Below are 15,346 nucleotides of genomic sequence, written 5' to 3'. Positions count from 1 at the left end.
GCCACTGATTACGCAACAGACTTGCCGCAGGAAAGAAAAAAAAGCAGCAAATCCACACATAATACGCATCTCTATCGGATAAAGTCACTCTATATTTCTAGAACTTCTGGAGAATTACATTTCTCCCTTGGGTCCTTACATGGGGAAAAAAAGGCTTCAAAACCCTCTCTGAATAGATTTTTAAAAAAACGATACGTAAGGGTATGTTCACACAAAAACAGCTCCTGATTTTCAGCAGTTTTTTAAGCCTTGTTTTTAATAAAAACCTGCTCGAGAAGTGACATGCACTTCTTTTTACGCGCCGTTTTTTCAAAACCGCCGCGTAAAAAAAACGCCTGGTCGGAACAGACCACCGTATTTTTCATTGAAATCCATGGGCAGATGTTCGAAGGCGTTCTGCTTCAGATTTTTCGGCCCGAAAATAAGACGTGTGAACATACCCTAACACTTGTAACACCCTAAGGGTATGTTCACACGGCTTATTTACGGACGTAATTCGGGAGCGTTTTACGCCACGATTTACGTCCGAAAATGCGCCTTGATAGCGTTGCCAAACATCAGCCCATTCAATAGAATGGGTCTTACGATGTTCTGTGCACACGGTAATTTTCTCCTGAAAACAGGCCTGTAATTTCAGCCGTTACGGACGCTGCCGTGTGAACATACCCTTAGGCATCATAGTCCATTCTAATCTGTTGCTTAAAGGGTAACTAAACTTTCAACAAACTTGTGACAGGTCAGAAATTTTCTTCGGTGTAGGTCCAAGCACTGAAACCCCCACTGATCGCTAAAAGAAAGCGGCAGAATCGCTCGGGTGAGCGCCTGGTTTCTGATCGGCTCTTCTCAGAATGCCTATGATTCCGTCAAAACTACGGAACCCTGTCACAACGGGGACAGACGGAAACAGAAAGAAAGAAGTAACGTTAAAAGCAAGCACACCATTGTTTTTCTTGTGAAATTCTCGATAAGTTTGATGTGTCACATGACCCTCTTCCCATTGGAAAAACTAAAGTTGGATACAAAATGGCCAACTTCAAAATGGCCACCATGGTCAACACCCAGCTTGAAAAGTTTCCCCCTTCCCATATACTAATGTGCCACAAACAGGAAGTTAATATCACCAACCATTCCTATTTTATTTAGGTGTATCCATATAAATGGCCCATCCTGTATGTGTATATATATATACTGCTGTGTGCATGATCCCCTATGTTTTCTGTGTAGTTATCGTGACTGTATACTGAAGCAAATAAAGTGTAGTGAGAGTTCTGATTTCTTAATAACCAGACAGTTTGCAAGTTTTGGCATTATAGTGAGGTGTAGATTGCCACCTATAGACAACTGCACAATAATTATCTTGATAAATTGTCCCATCTAGACAAAGCTTTGCTTTTACAAAATCTGCACGTCACTGAACACAGAACAGTGGACAACAGCAACATCTGCTGGTTAGAATGAGTCTGCTGCAGAAGGCTCTTCATGTGATAACGACACTGCTTTGCGAGCAGACTACCAAGTATATCCAAGTCAGCCATTCCTTTACATAACTATGGCATCATCTTCTAGATTGTGCAGACAATCGCCTGAATAGTGGGCAGAAAATCAAATGCCTTCTCAAGAATAAGGGGCAATTTGTAATGCTCAAGTTTGTCATTAGTTTCTCCAAACTTAAAGGGGTTGTCCGGGATAAAATTACTGTGTTAATGCGTGTAATTTATTAATGTAAACACATTTGTAATATACTTAAATTTTCCAAAGCGGCCCCGTTTCCAGATCCTGCCGTGGGGTACTTGACGGGTGACATCTCTGGCCGCTGTGTTGATCTTCAATTCTATTCCGGGTATACGACACGTCACTTGTTACATGCCGTGTAAGGGCTGTTCTGCTGCAACGGGCATGCGACTTATCTCTAGAATAGCAGGGACCGCGCATGCGCGTTATGGTCTGTACAGCAGAACAGCCCACACACGGCACGTCACAAGTGACGTGTCGTATACCCGGAGAAGATCAACACAGCGGCCAGAGTGACTTCACAGGTCAAGTACCCCACGGTAGGATCTGGAAACGGGGCCACTTTGGAAAATGTAAGTATATTGCAAATGTATTTACATTAATAAATTACAAGCATTAACAGTAATTTTATCCCAGACAACACCTTTAAACCTGTTTTTTTTTTTTTTTCAATCTGGTTGCAATTCTTTTTGCATCCAATCATGAGCAGCTGCAAGGTTGTAATTAGCAGGGAATAAAGCCCCATAATAGCCTTTTCATAGCCCTCAGACCATAATGCAGTTTGGCAAGTTCCATATTAAACCAGTTCCGTCCGGGCAGGATTTCCTTCACTCTGGGTGGGTAGTGACGTAACAAGGTAGCCACTTATATAGTACCCTGGATCAGTCTATTCGTTATTTTACATGGTAATATAATCTATATACATTTATTTATATTACTTATCCTGGAGTGACCCGTCACAGCCTCTACTAGTCCACAACTGCATTTACTGCTGGTTTCTATTGGAAAGCTTGTTGTCAGACCCCATCCTACCTGCCTATCTGTCTATTACAGTGCCTGTGTACCACCACCTAGACTGGATACAACTGTATTCCTTTACTCAGCTAAGAGCAGGACTAGTCATATAAGGGCTTGCAGTCTAAGGGCCAGTTCACACAGAGTGACGCAGAAAAAAAAGCCTCCCATTGATTTCAATGGGAGGCGGAGGCATTTTTTTTTCCCCGCGAGCAGAAAAACCGGCTCGTGGGAAAAAGGGACATTGCCTATATTCGGGCGTTTACAACCTTTGACCTCCAATTGACATCAATGGGATTCAGAGAAAGCGTACTTCACTGCGTTTAATGCCCACGGGTGAAAAACGCCACGAAAATCGTCATGCAGGCAGAGGAAAATCTTGAATTTTGAGGCGAATTTCCCTCCTGCAAAAAAACTGTGTGAATCCAGCCTAAGGGTATGTTCACACGCTTACTAAAAAAAGTCTGAAAATACAGAGCTGTTTTCAAGAGATGTTTTCAGATGTTTTTTTGAGCCACTCGCGATTTTCACAGCGTTTTTTAAGTGTAAAAATACGCAGCGAAAAACACTCCGTCGGAACAGAACGCTGTTTTCCCATTGAAATCAATGGGCAGATGTTTGGAGGCGTTCTGCTTTGACCATTTTTCAGGCGTTTACGGCCCGAAAAACGGCCGAAAATAGGCCGTGTGAACTTACCTTAAGGGTATGTTCACATGCTTAGCAAAAATGTCTGAAAAGGGAAAACTGCTGATTTTCAGCCGTTTTTTTTAATTAGCGTTTTTCACTGCATTTTTGGAGCTGTTTTTCTATGGTCAATGAAAAACATCTCCAAAAACGGCTCAAGTAGTGACATGCAATTTTTCGCAGGCGGCCATTTTTAAAAACGGCCTTGTAAAAAAATGCCCCGTCGGAACAGAGCGCCGTTTTTCCCATTGAAATCAATGGGCAGATATTTGGAGGCGTTCTGCGTCCAATTTTTCGGCCATTTACGGACAAAAATAAGCCGTGTGAACATACCCTACATGTAAATGAGAATGTTCTCATTCACTGATGGCAAACTAGTATCTTGAAAATGATAAGGAATGAAAACATAAGTATATTATAAAGTTATAGAACTTTCCATTTATACAATGATTAAGCTTTATTAACATAAAACCAGAAATCCCCTTAAAGCCATTAAAGACTGCTGGGAGATTTCAGCTCTAATGCCAGCAGAATTATGATTGCAGCTCTGGACTATAAAGGTTTATTCAAATTTAGCGTATTAACAGCAGATTTTCTGAAACGTATTCCATTGCAGAAAATCCAGTGTATTGAAGTAGCAGCAAAATGGATGAGATTTGGGGAAAAACAGCTGAGAAAACGTACATAAATTAATCTGCGGTGCATTTTTTTGTCAATTTATGGTGCGGAATAATTGCACTTTTGCGTTTCAATGGGGAGGTAAGAGCTGCAACAAATAACAAAAGTCAAGATTTTTGCAGCAAAAAAAGCAGTGATTCTTCTGCTTAGTCTGAAAATAAAACTTTGTTTCAATTTAATTTAAAAAAATTAATAATCTATACTTGCCCAGACGTTGTCAGATTAGAAATGGCTCCTTGTTCCCCGTACAGCACAGCCTCCTGGACTGACGATTCATCCCATGTGACTGCTGCAGCCAATCACAGGCTGTAGCTGCTACATAGGCTGCAGCACCATTGCAAAAGGTCAGGCTGCACAGGGAACAGAAGGACGCATCGTTATTACGAGTGTCAGGTAAGTATTCAACATTCGCAATTCTGGGCGAAAATCTGCACCACAATTTGGTGCGGTTTTTCGGCCGGAATTCCCTGCGTTTTCTAGGTTGGATATGCGGCGTACTTTTAAGTAGCGTATCTAGCCTGTATGAACATACCCTTATACAGGCTGTAACTTAGGATCCGTACCAGTAAATGTAAAGTGACTTACCTTTCATGTAAATTAATTCTATATGTAAACTTTTACATCAGTCATGAGGACTTGACTCCTTCATTCAGCAGTATCGCCCACACTCCTTGCACCCTAATGCACTTCATGTCTGTTATACACAGACACTGGCTGGTGACTGGCTCCTGCAGCTTTATGTACCACCCCATGTGTATAACAGATGGCTGGACCTTTGTACTTAAAGAGGCTCTGTCACCAGATTTTGCAGCCCCTATCTGCTATTGCAGCAGATCGGCGCTGCAATGTAGATAAGAGTAACGTTTTTATTTTTAAAAAAATGAGCATTTTTGGCCAAGTTATGACCATTTTTGTATTTATGCAAATGAGGCTTGCAAAAGTACAAGTGGGCCTGTTTACAGTAAAAGTCCAAGTGGGCGTGTATTATGTGCGTACATCGGGGCGTGTTTACTACTTTTACTAGCAGATGTAGCTACTTACCTGCAAACGCCGATGCTGCTGCAGAATCATCTGTAGCCTCTGGTGCCGATGTGTCCTCGCTCGTCTGACACGATGCAGGACCTGGGGAAGTGACGTCACAGCGTGATCTGCCAGAAGCTGGGCGTTCTGAAGAGAAGTGGATGATACTTCTCGTCAGAAAGCCCAGCTAGTAAAAGTAGTAAAAACGCCCCGATGTACGCACATAATACACGCCCAGTTGGACTTTTACTTTTCAACACGCCCAGTTGTACTTTTGCAAGCCTCATTTGCATAAATACAAAAATGGTCATAACTTGGCCAAAAATGCTCGTTTTTTAAAAATAAAAACGTTACTGTAATCTACATTGCAGCGCCTATCTGCTGCAATAGCAGATAGGGGTTGCAAAATCTGGTGACAGAGCCTCATTAAAGAGGCTCTGTCACCAGATTCTCAAATCCCTATCTCCTATTGCATGTGATCGGCGCTGCAATGTAGATAAGAGTAACGTTTTGTTTTTTTTTTAAACTGTCATTTTTGGCCAAGTTATGAGCTATTTTATATATATTTGCAAATGAGCTTTGAAATGGACAACTGGGTGTGTTTTTTTTTTCGTATGTCCAACTGGGCGTGTATTGTGTTTGTAACTGGGCGTGTTTACGTATATGATGCTGACCAATCAGCATCATGCACTCCTCTCCATTCATTTACACAGCACATAGTGTTCTTACTAGAACGATGTGCAGCCACATACACAAGTGTCCTGATAATGAATACACATGACCTCCAGCCTGGACGTCATGTGTATTCAGAATCCTGACACTTCTGAATCTTTTCTGTGAGATTCCAGCAACGGATACGAAATCTCACGAGATTACGAGGTAAACAAGATTTAGTTTCCCTTGCTGGAAATCTCACAGAAATTAGTCAGAAGTGTCAGGATTCTGAATACACATGACGTCCAGGCTGGAGGTCATATGTATTCATTATCAGGACACTTGTGTATGTGGCTGCACATCGTTCTAGCAAGAACACTCTGTGCTGTGTAAATGAATGGAGAGGAGTGCATGATGCTGATTGGTCACTGATTGGTCAGCATCATACACTTCTATTCACAACGCCCAGTTAGTAAAACAAGTAAACACGCCCAGTTACAAACACAATACACGCCCAGTTAAAAACACAATACACGCCCAGTTAAAAACACAATACACGCCCAGTTGTCCATTTTAAACCTCATTTGCATAAATATAAAATAGCTCATAACTTGGCCAAAAATGAAAGTTTTTAAAAGAAAAAAAACAAAACGTTACTGTTATCTACATTGCAGCGCCGATCACATGCAATAGGAGATAGGGGTTTGAGAATCTGGTGACAGCCTCTTTAAGCACTTTTTTTTTTACATTTTGTGTCTCATTTTCTCATAGATTGTAAGCTCTTTCGAGCAGGGTCCTCACTCCTCTTGTTTGAATTGTAAAAGAGTTTGGCCACTATGTAATGTCTGATATTGTCTCTGAATTGTAACGTGCTGCAGAATATGTTGGCTCTATATAAAGATTATTATTAAACTGTAAAATGTGTTCAAAGGAAATCATGTGCATTAAGTTACCAGGTTAAATTTTCATTATTGCTCTTCCCTGATAAATGAAATACATTTTTGAAGTAAGTTTATAAACCACGCACACGTAAACATTTCCTGAATAGAAACTCGTTATCTGGTACGGTAATAGCAACCCCTGAATTATCCATAAACAAAGCCTTGAGTTCTACATAAAAGTTTATTGCGATCATGTTACTGTCAGGTTGAAAAAATGAAATAAAAATACGATGCGATTTACATTTATTAAACTACTGGTCAAAGCACAAATTTACACATTCTACACACACTAGACATGATCTATGTCACACACTGGTCTCTCAAAGACGTGTTTTACTGGAGGAGACAATAAATTTACAAGACTAACAGGAATCCTTAGTATAAAAACGGTGTACTTATGTAAACTTACAAGGAACCCAAGGTCATGGCTTCCATCTCAACTAAGTCATCCATTTTGTTGCATATTTTATTTCAACTGTGCGGGGGATGGAGAAAGCTGGCACATGTACATGAAGACATAACTAATGCTCATCCCAGTGTCTCACACTTTAGCTGCTTTTGCCTGGTCCCATTTTTCATGTCACTGAACTTCAAGTTTTGAATTGAGGTTAAATTCAAGATCCGTTTTCTTTTTTTTCCAGTCTGGAATGTTGACCAGGCAAGCTGAAGACTTGTACCTGTAGATTTCATATGGAGTAAAGTTTATCACTAAGCTGCTGTGGAGAAGTTGTCATCACTGTATTGAAAACAAGGCACACACAGGCTCCTCATCAAGGTTTCCGATGTTATCCCAGCGTCCTGGATTTCATACCTAGGATTAAACAAAATTAATGAAGAGCAAACACCTGCAAGACTCAAACTGCATCTGCAGACACCGGGTAACTTACAGCAAGTTGTCCTATATAAGGTACTTCCATATATTATGGATCAGTGTTGTATGGATACGTAATATGGTGCCCATAGAAATCTTTGAGACCATATTGTACCACCACACACCTCTGTTTTTATGCAACAGGTTTTTTTTTTCTCATGGGTATATACATTATCTGTTAGGGAAAAAACAAAATTTGCCGCATGCCATAGTATGGCTCTATAAGACTGGGTTCCCAAGTAGCATAAACGCTGCAGAATGACTACAGAATTTAGGCTGTGTTCACACTGAGTTTTTTGCAGGAGGAAAATTCCTCCTGCAAAAATGGCTCCAGACGTTTTTTGCACAGTGGTTTGACAAAAACTCGTCGAGGCGTTTTTTTCCCCGTTTCTGACTAATTGAAATGGGGTTTTAGAGGCGGAAACCGCCTCAAGATGGGTCATGTCGCTTTTTACCGCGACGCGGTAAAAAAAACTTGTCCGCGCATTTTTTTTACGAGTTTTGCGGAGCAGTTTCCGCGCCAAAAAACGTGTAAAAAAACTCAGTGTGAACAGGGACTTATAGTAGCAGCAAGGTGAATGAGATTTAGCAAATCTCAGGCACACGCAAAAAAAAATAAAAATGCAGAGAGGTGCGGAAAGTGTTCTGCGGTGTGACTTCATTTCGCAGCATGTCAATTTCTTCTGAGTAGATGCGGCGTATGGCCTATAGACTTGAATGGGGATCAAATTCCAGAGTATTTGTTTTGTCGTGGTTTGTCCAACGTTTATGCATATACTTTGCTATAAGCAATGTTTAACACTAAATCCAGAGAGAAAACTGCTATAGAAAAACCGCAGCGATTCCCAGCATTATGAGCAGCTTTCTGTGACAGGTTTAGTTGCGTTGTTTTGAGTTTCTGCTACTAATTTTCTGTTGCAGACTCTGCAGTGTATCCTGTGTGTGGGAACATGCCCTTATACAAGCTCCAGGGACCACCATATGTAAAAGGCCTCATATAAATTAATAGGTTCTTTAAATTTACAGTATACAAATAATGTAGAAGTGTATGTTGGGTTTAGAGAAACACAGTAGCTTCCCTCTCACTATCAGATGATTGGTCCTATTTGTCTATGGAAACGTGTCAATTCAACCAGCCTAGACGTTTATAGGGAGAAATGCGCATATAGCGGAAGTAGCCAAGAATATCCAGTACTTCTATAGCTACACAATCAGGAAACTATATCTATCCTACAACCAACAGTGCCAATCAATTAGCCTGCCAGGACCTTGCTATGTGGTACGATAGTAATCTTAGATCATAAATACCACTTCTACATTTTTTTCTAATATCCTGTATGTAGAATCGCTGCCGCGTTTTAACCCTAGAAATACATTAGACATTGATAACCATGTCGCAATCTTACCAGTCACTGAATGACATGAAGTTGTATAGGGACGGCCGTTCAATATCCGAAAATGCTGTCTGTTCATTCATTGTACCGGATCCCATGTTTTCAAACACAATCCAGTCTCCAACATTTAATTCTGGCAGAAGACAGTGGTCTACAATTATGTCGAGCTCATCATAAGATGGACCCAAGAGGCTGCTGGGAAAAAGTGTCTCGTCTTCCTTGTATGTCTGAAACAGGGACAGTTATTAATTATAGAATTCATGATCAGACATCTTTAATAGCAATAGGAACATGGCTGCTTACCTTATGTACTCTGGGGGCAGCATTTAAGCTCTCCGATAGTTTACTCGCAAAAGAACCATAAACTCCTTCATTCATGCAATAAATAAAAGCTGGACCATCGCTTGTTTTCTTGCCTGAAACATAAAAGTGAAGATCATGATGCAGGAAGAGTAATTGGAAAATGGCAAGACTAAGTGAGCACTAAAAGTGTTTAAAGAGGTTTTGTAGGGATAAACAAAAAAACACCTTAGTCCATAGGCCCCTGAATTACCTCCGGTTAAGTGTCTAAAAACACCATTTAGTCTTCTAGATGAAAGATTCGGACTATACGCAATTGTATTGGAAAAGTGTGACATCCCCGTATAATAATAATACAGATTTGCCAGTTACATTGTAGTCTGGAAAAGTCAAATGTTCACCCCTGTCACCCTCATGGTAGCGCAGCATCCACTGCAGATGTGAAAATAGCTTTAATTATAACTGAAACTGACAGGAGAGGATAACGCAAAGACTTTTACTGAGTAGAGACATCGAAATGGTAGAATATTTTTTTTTCTGGCAGCCGATTGATTTAGGAACTTTTTACTTCTGAAAAACTATTACTGGCACAGAGAAGACTATTGGCAAATTACCCAACATCTAATAAATGATTGAAGTGTGACATTGTCAGCTAGCAGTATACTGGGGGTTACAATAACCAAAAAAAAATTACCTCCAGGAAGATGTTGATCATGCTCAACGACTTTCTTTGCCATGATGTTCACTGCTAGTGTAAATGCAGATGAAACATAATAGCTTCCGGGCTCTGCTATGACTCTAATTCCAGATTCCACAGGAAAATATGCATCCAGCAGAGGGCTGACAGCATGATAAACCTACGAGACAGCTTAGACTTAGTCACCCTCCCCAGGCAAGAAGTGTCAATTTGGCAGATGTTTGTTAGCATTTGGCAATGAATAACCTACCTCTACTAACTGAAATTCATTCCCTGAAAATCCTCCACCAATATCCAGTATGCTCATCTTAAAACCAAGCTCTTCCTGAAAAAAAATAAAAATACGTTTTTGTTGCCACAAGCGTTTGCATTAACAATCGTGCAAGTGCTGATTGACCCTACTGTTACTTGGACTATGTTCACACTTAACATACACCGAACATGAATTATGAAGAAAAAAAAAATCCCCGAACCCTTTTTTTGACCGTAGACCAGGTACATTGTTTTTTTTTTGTTGGGCACTTCATACAATTTCGCATCAAAGAATAACATTTTGTAAAAAAAGAACAAAAAAAAAAAAACATCTTCACCAGAACTGAATAAACCTAAAATCTCTAAAATACAGATAGTGTTAAAAACATTTAGGTCACAGGTAATTAAATACGCAACTGCTTATCTCTCTACTAGAAACGTCCCCCCTTAATGTGAAAATCAGTACAAAAGATCCTGTATAATGCCCGCTTGGTCACTGGAAGGCTGTACAGGAGCGTCATAATAGGATACCAAGATCTAGCTCTCAAATTCTAGTCACTACCGTTTAAAGTCGCAATGTATTACATACGTCCTTGGAATTTAAAAGGTTAATGAGGAATCTGCAAGACTGATAATATAAAGTATGCTGTTGAGCAGCAGGATTTTCTTAATAGATCCTCTCAAGAATATAAAAAAAAAAAAAAAAAGCTAGTTTAGTGTCAAGAACCAGGCTGTGTGTCAATCAGCCACATGTGGGTACAGGGTGAAATACGTTTACTAGGCATAATTCAGACCGACTGGATAGGGGAGGATGTTAAAACACATCAATATGAGTTTATTTGCAGAAAATCTTTGTGAGATATTTTAATGGATTCCCAAAACTACAAAGTGAATGTAACTGAGGATTACTTACTGCCATATCGCACACACAACGGGCATCAGATAAAGCATGACTATATGCTTGTGGATCTCTGGAAGAGCTTGGAACATGGAACCTGCCAAAACAAGACGATACGTTTTTAAAATCCAATCAAATGCAGCAACTTCTCATTTATAAACTGGAGACTTGTAAATTGTGGAACTGCATTATTGGCTAATAACCTAATACTCAGGAGATAAATCACTACAAGAGAGGCACGAGAGTGGTAAGTTTTCTATAGCTGCACACGGTACAATGCCTGTTACTTCCCAAACTGCAGGTCATCAACACAAGCTCTGCACAGATTCCAGCTCCGGAGCCTGCAGAAATGTGAATGCAGCTCTTGAGTATACTACAGGCTGTAACTCAGGATCAGTACATAGTAAGTAATGTATTTACAAAGTAACTTAACTTTTTTTGTAATCCAGACTAAAATTCGTATACATACACACTTTAGTTTTCAGTTATATGAACGGTTTTATACTAGAACTCAAAAGTAATGCTGTGACATGTTCAGATACATGCGTAACAGGATCATGACAAATTTATGCAAAAAAAAAAAATCTACTGGATGAAATTGTACATTACATACAACACAACATTGCTTATTCAAAGCCAGGGGTTCCCAGCTTAATACCATCCACTAAATGTCATGGCTCATCAATAGGATATGACAAATGTATGATGGGTGGGGGGGTCAAAGCAGTCAGACCCCGCAATCATACATTTATTGGATAGCCGATCATTTAATGTAAGTAGTTGAGAAATCCATGTAATTCCTGTCTAACACAAATCTCAAAACCGATCCAAACATGTTAACAGTCCCTTGACATTTAACAGAACTATACTAGGACTTACAGGATTTGGTGAAACTTCCATCAATGTGTCTGAAATATGGAAATCCCTGAACACAGATTTAGAGCAAAGTTCTCATCAGAGAGCATTGGGCACTACTTCTGTAATGCCGGGGTAGGGAGACAGACAGGTGAGCCCTAATCTACCCACCACTCAGTCCCTGCCTACTTGCAACGACCCGTCCTAAGCGACGGGGTACAACTGGGCGACGGTCCCTACGCTCAGTAAGTGCAAGACAGACAAAACAGACAGGGGTACACAGAAGGCGGGAAACGGGGCAGCTGCCCACGGAGACACCGTGAGCAACAAGAGTGGTGAACGAGCCGAGTCAAACCAGGAGAGAGCGAGGTACAAAACGCTGAGCAGGAGAGTGGTAAGAAAGCCAAGGTCAATAACAAGCACTCTCCTGCTCAGCGTTTTGTACCTCGCTCTCTCCTGGTTTGACTCGGCTCGTTCACCACTCTTGTTGCTCACGGTGTCTCCGTGGGCAGCTGCCCCGTTTCCCTTCTTCTGTGTACCCCTGTCTGTCTTGCACTTACTGAGCGTAGGGACCGTCGCCCAGTTGTACCCCGTCGCTTAGGACGGGTCGTTGCAAGTAGGCAGTGACTGAGTGGCGGGTAGATTAGGGCTCACCTGACTGTCTCCCTACCCCCAGCATTACATCTTCAGAGCACCCACTGTTATAACCTGACACATTTCACATTTTAGAAAATATTAAAACTTTGGTTTTGACCATCTACAAACTAATATTGAAGCAGAATAGTCTTTTATAGCAATTACTATTTTATTGTAAGAAGCTACTTATCCATGTCCAAGCAATACAAGAGAAAACATTACAACTACCTAAAATCTGCTAGTGCTAGTAATTCGCTGGGAAAACTAGAAAATCATAAAGCAATGCCATTCTACATAAGGAAGGTCTCCCCTTATCACAATTTTTTGTCGAAGCCAATAGTGACTTTAGCATGACGAAAGTGGTATCCTTTGAGTGTGTCATGGGGCTTTCAGTGACGCAATCTGGTACTAGGAAACCCCCATACAGTCAGTGATGCGTTGCTTTAACAGCCTGTACATAGATCATAATGTGTTAACATACAGAAGTATGCGAATACACGAAGAGCAAAAGAAAGTAGTAAAATGGTAATATTTTTAATAAAATGACACATCAAAATAAAAAAACTTTAAAAACGTGATTTAGTATAAAAGTTTTTTACGCATGCGTTACATAAAAACCCCACAACTGTAATAACCTAAAGAATTTCACAAATAACAAAAAGAGGTGGCAAAACCTGAACTATTTACTGAATTATTAGCAACATGTTAACTTTATTCTGCGGGTCAATATGGTTAAGGTGATCCATATAGTTTTTTTTTTAATGATTTACTACTTTTACGGAAAAAAAAAGTAGCTTCAGAAGGTGTCTATGGAGTAACAGGGAGGACGGGGTGTGTAACTGCTTAAATGCCGTTGTCGCTATTGACCGCGGGATCCAAGTGGTTAAATGGCTGGGATGAGAGTTTGCTCCGATCCTAGTGATTTACGCGAGGTGTCAGCTGTAATCTGTGGCGTATGAAGCAGGCTCAGCCCCAAGAGTCCACTCTAAATCCACTCCCTACCGACCCCGACATACATTTACATCAAATGACGATAAGGTGTTAAACATGGCTATTGTTGCAATCTAATAGTGAAAAACATTATGCAACGTTCTCTCCATTTAGGGCAATGCAATTTGTAACCCTTTGACTACCCTGGACTCTGGTTATAGGAGTCAACATGCAAAGACATAGAAACCATATGGCAAATAAATGCATCTTTGCCCATAATATCCAAAATCAAACCTGGATTTAGGCAAGACAAAACTCTAAGCTTCCAGTGTAGTGAACTTACTTTACACCAATTACTTGAACACTGTATTCCTTAGCACATTCCAGGATGTGTCTGCAGTTCTTCAGCGTGCTGCCAAACACCATGTTCATCTCTTCGTCTCCACTGATGCCTTCTGTTGCAACATGAAGCAAGAGCCTAAGAGAAGGGGAAGATGATTGGGGCACAGTTGGTTTACATCAGCACATGATGTTTTGAAGTATGTTGACGAGCGTGCCACAGCTCGAGCGTCATCCTTGGAAGAGTCAAGAACTTAGTGAGAAACATTCCTGTATAGAAAGAAAACTAGCAATTAGGGCCCAAGACTGGGAGCTGCGAGTGGGACACATGGAATTACAGCAAGCCATATTTCAGTACTTAATCATGGGTTGGTGCTGTAAATAAAATTAAAAAAATATATCCAACGAGTAGTCCCATTTGTTGTCTCAGGAGATGAGTTTGAAAACAATTTCCTTCAATCCTCAAGCTCACTGGCCAAGAGTTTTAAAGGACAGTTTTCACACATAAAACATAACTGCAAAATACTTTAAAACCCACTCCATGGCAGCTCACAAAATGTACCCATCACAAAAAAATATCAGAAATGTCATTAAATTTATTTATTTTGTGTGGAGATTGAGCCGTTCCCACAATACATTCTGCAATCAAAGGGTGACGCCATGTTCCAGTGGAGGCCAAGGATGTTATAAAAAGGTTTAGTAATTATAAAATGTAACTAAATTGTATTTGAAAATAATGTCATTTTATATAAAGCAGTTTGTTTTTCTTCTCGTGATTTCCGAAGTGTTAGTTATGTAAATATTGTGCTAGCTCCGTGGTTGCCACAGTAGCATCAGACCCCTGCATGAACTTCCTGACATGTGACCTTCGCTCATACGAACAGCTACATAAAGCTTGTCAAATTAATGTTGGCCAAACCTGGCATTTTTAGTGGATTATATAATGTTCTGCAGGGGCAGCGTGTGTGTGTGTGTGTGTGTGTGTGTGTATGTGTGTGTGTCTGTGTGTGTGTGTGTGTGTGTCTGTGTGTGTGTGTGTGTGTGTGTGTGTCTGTGTGTGTGTGTGTGTATATGGTGATTTGAAGAGGTTTGCAGTTTAATGTGCTACTCTGATCTAAAGGTAAAATGTCTCTGCCTGCTGGTATATGAAGGCAGTATGAACACTAATGCTTCTTACTTGTAGGAACATATGGGAATAAAAAAAAGCCTATAAAGTGTGAGAAAAGAACTTCTCTACATGTAACTTTTACTAGTAACAGGTAATGCGGAGGTACAGGATACATTGAAACGAAGTAACAAAAAAATGAGGTATATTTTTAATGCGTGGTCAAATATACATAGGCTACATAGATCGTTACATAACTGGTGGTTGTTCCCGCAAAGCATACTTGGTTATATTCCGAAAACATGTATAAAATGACTGTTCTGTGTAACTAAAACCCTGACTTAGAACACTTACTTGGCATTAGGATGGTTGCGTGCTATTTTCTTCAATTCTGCTTCATTGTCACAAGTCATAATGTTTACTCCCAGCTTGGCTGCGTGTTTGATTTGAGCAATTTGCTTGCATGGATTGGTATATATAACATTTTCCATAGAGATGCCCAAGTCATAGACCATTGTCATTTCATGCTGCAAAGGGATGTTAAAATGTAAGAATCATTCATCATC

The 15,346-nt window shown here is 40.3% G+C and overlaps 1 protein-coding gene across 1 annotated transcript in view; it reads right to left on the bottom strand.

The window, feature by feature from the left end:
* Positions 1–6,665: 6,665 nt before the first annotated feature.
* AZIN1 (antizyme inhibitor 1) overlaps positions 6,666–15,346 on the bottom strand; it is a 35,617-nt gene continuing 26,936 nt past the window's right edge. Inside the window, exons 5-12 of the mRNA XM_075825898.1 lie at positions 15,135–15,307; positions 13,680–13,814; positions 10,931–11,012; positions 10,016–10,090; positions 9,763–9,925; positions 9,072–9,184; positions 8,781–8,995; positions 6,666–7,314 (exon numbers count right to left, since the gene is read on the bottom strand). Coding sequence (XP_075682013.1) covers positions 7,212–7,314; positions 8,781–8,995; positions 9,072–9,184; positions 9,763–9,925; positions 10,016–10,090; positions 10,931–11,012; positions 13,680–13,814; positions 15,135–15,307 — 1,059 coding nt within the window. The 3' untranslated portion in view covers positions 6,666–7,211. The remainder of the gene's footprint in view (positions 7,315–8,780; positions 8,996–9,071; positions 9,185–9,762; positions 9,926–10,015; positions 10,091–10,930; positions 11,013–13,679; positions 13,815–15,134; positions 15,308–15,346) is intronic.

This window comes from Rhinoderma darwinii, chromosome 5 (assembly GCF_050947455.1).
Source record: "Rhinoderma darwinii isolate aRhiDar2 chromosome 5, aRhiDar2.hap1, whole genome shotgun sequence".
Lineage (NCBI taxonomy): Eukaryota > Metazoa > Chordata > Amphibia > Anura > Rhinodermatidae > Rhinoderma > Rhinoderma darwinii.
Note: the sequence above shows the minus strand (reverse complement) of the source record. Positions and strands in the feature narration are given on the sequence as shown.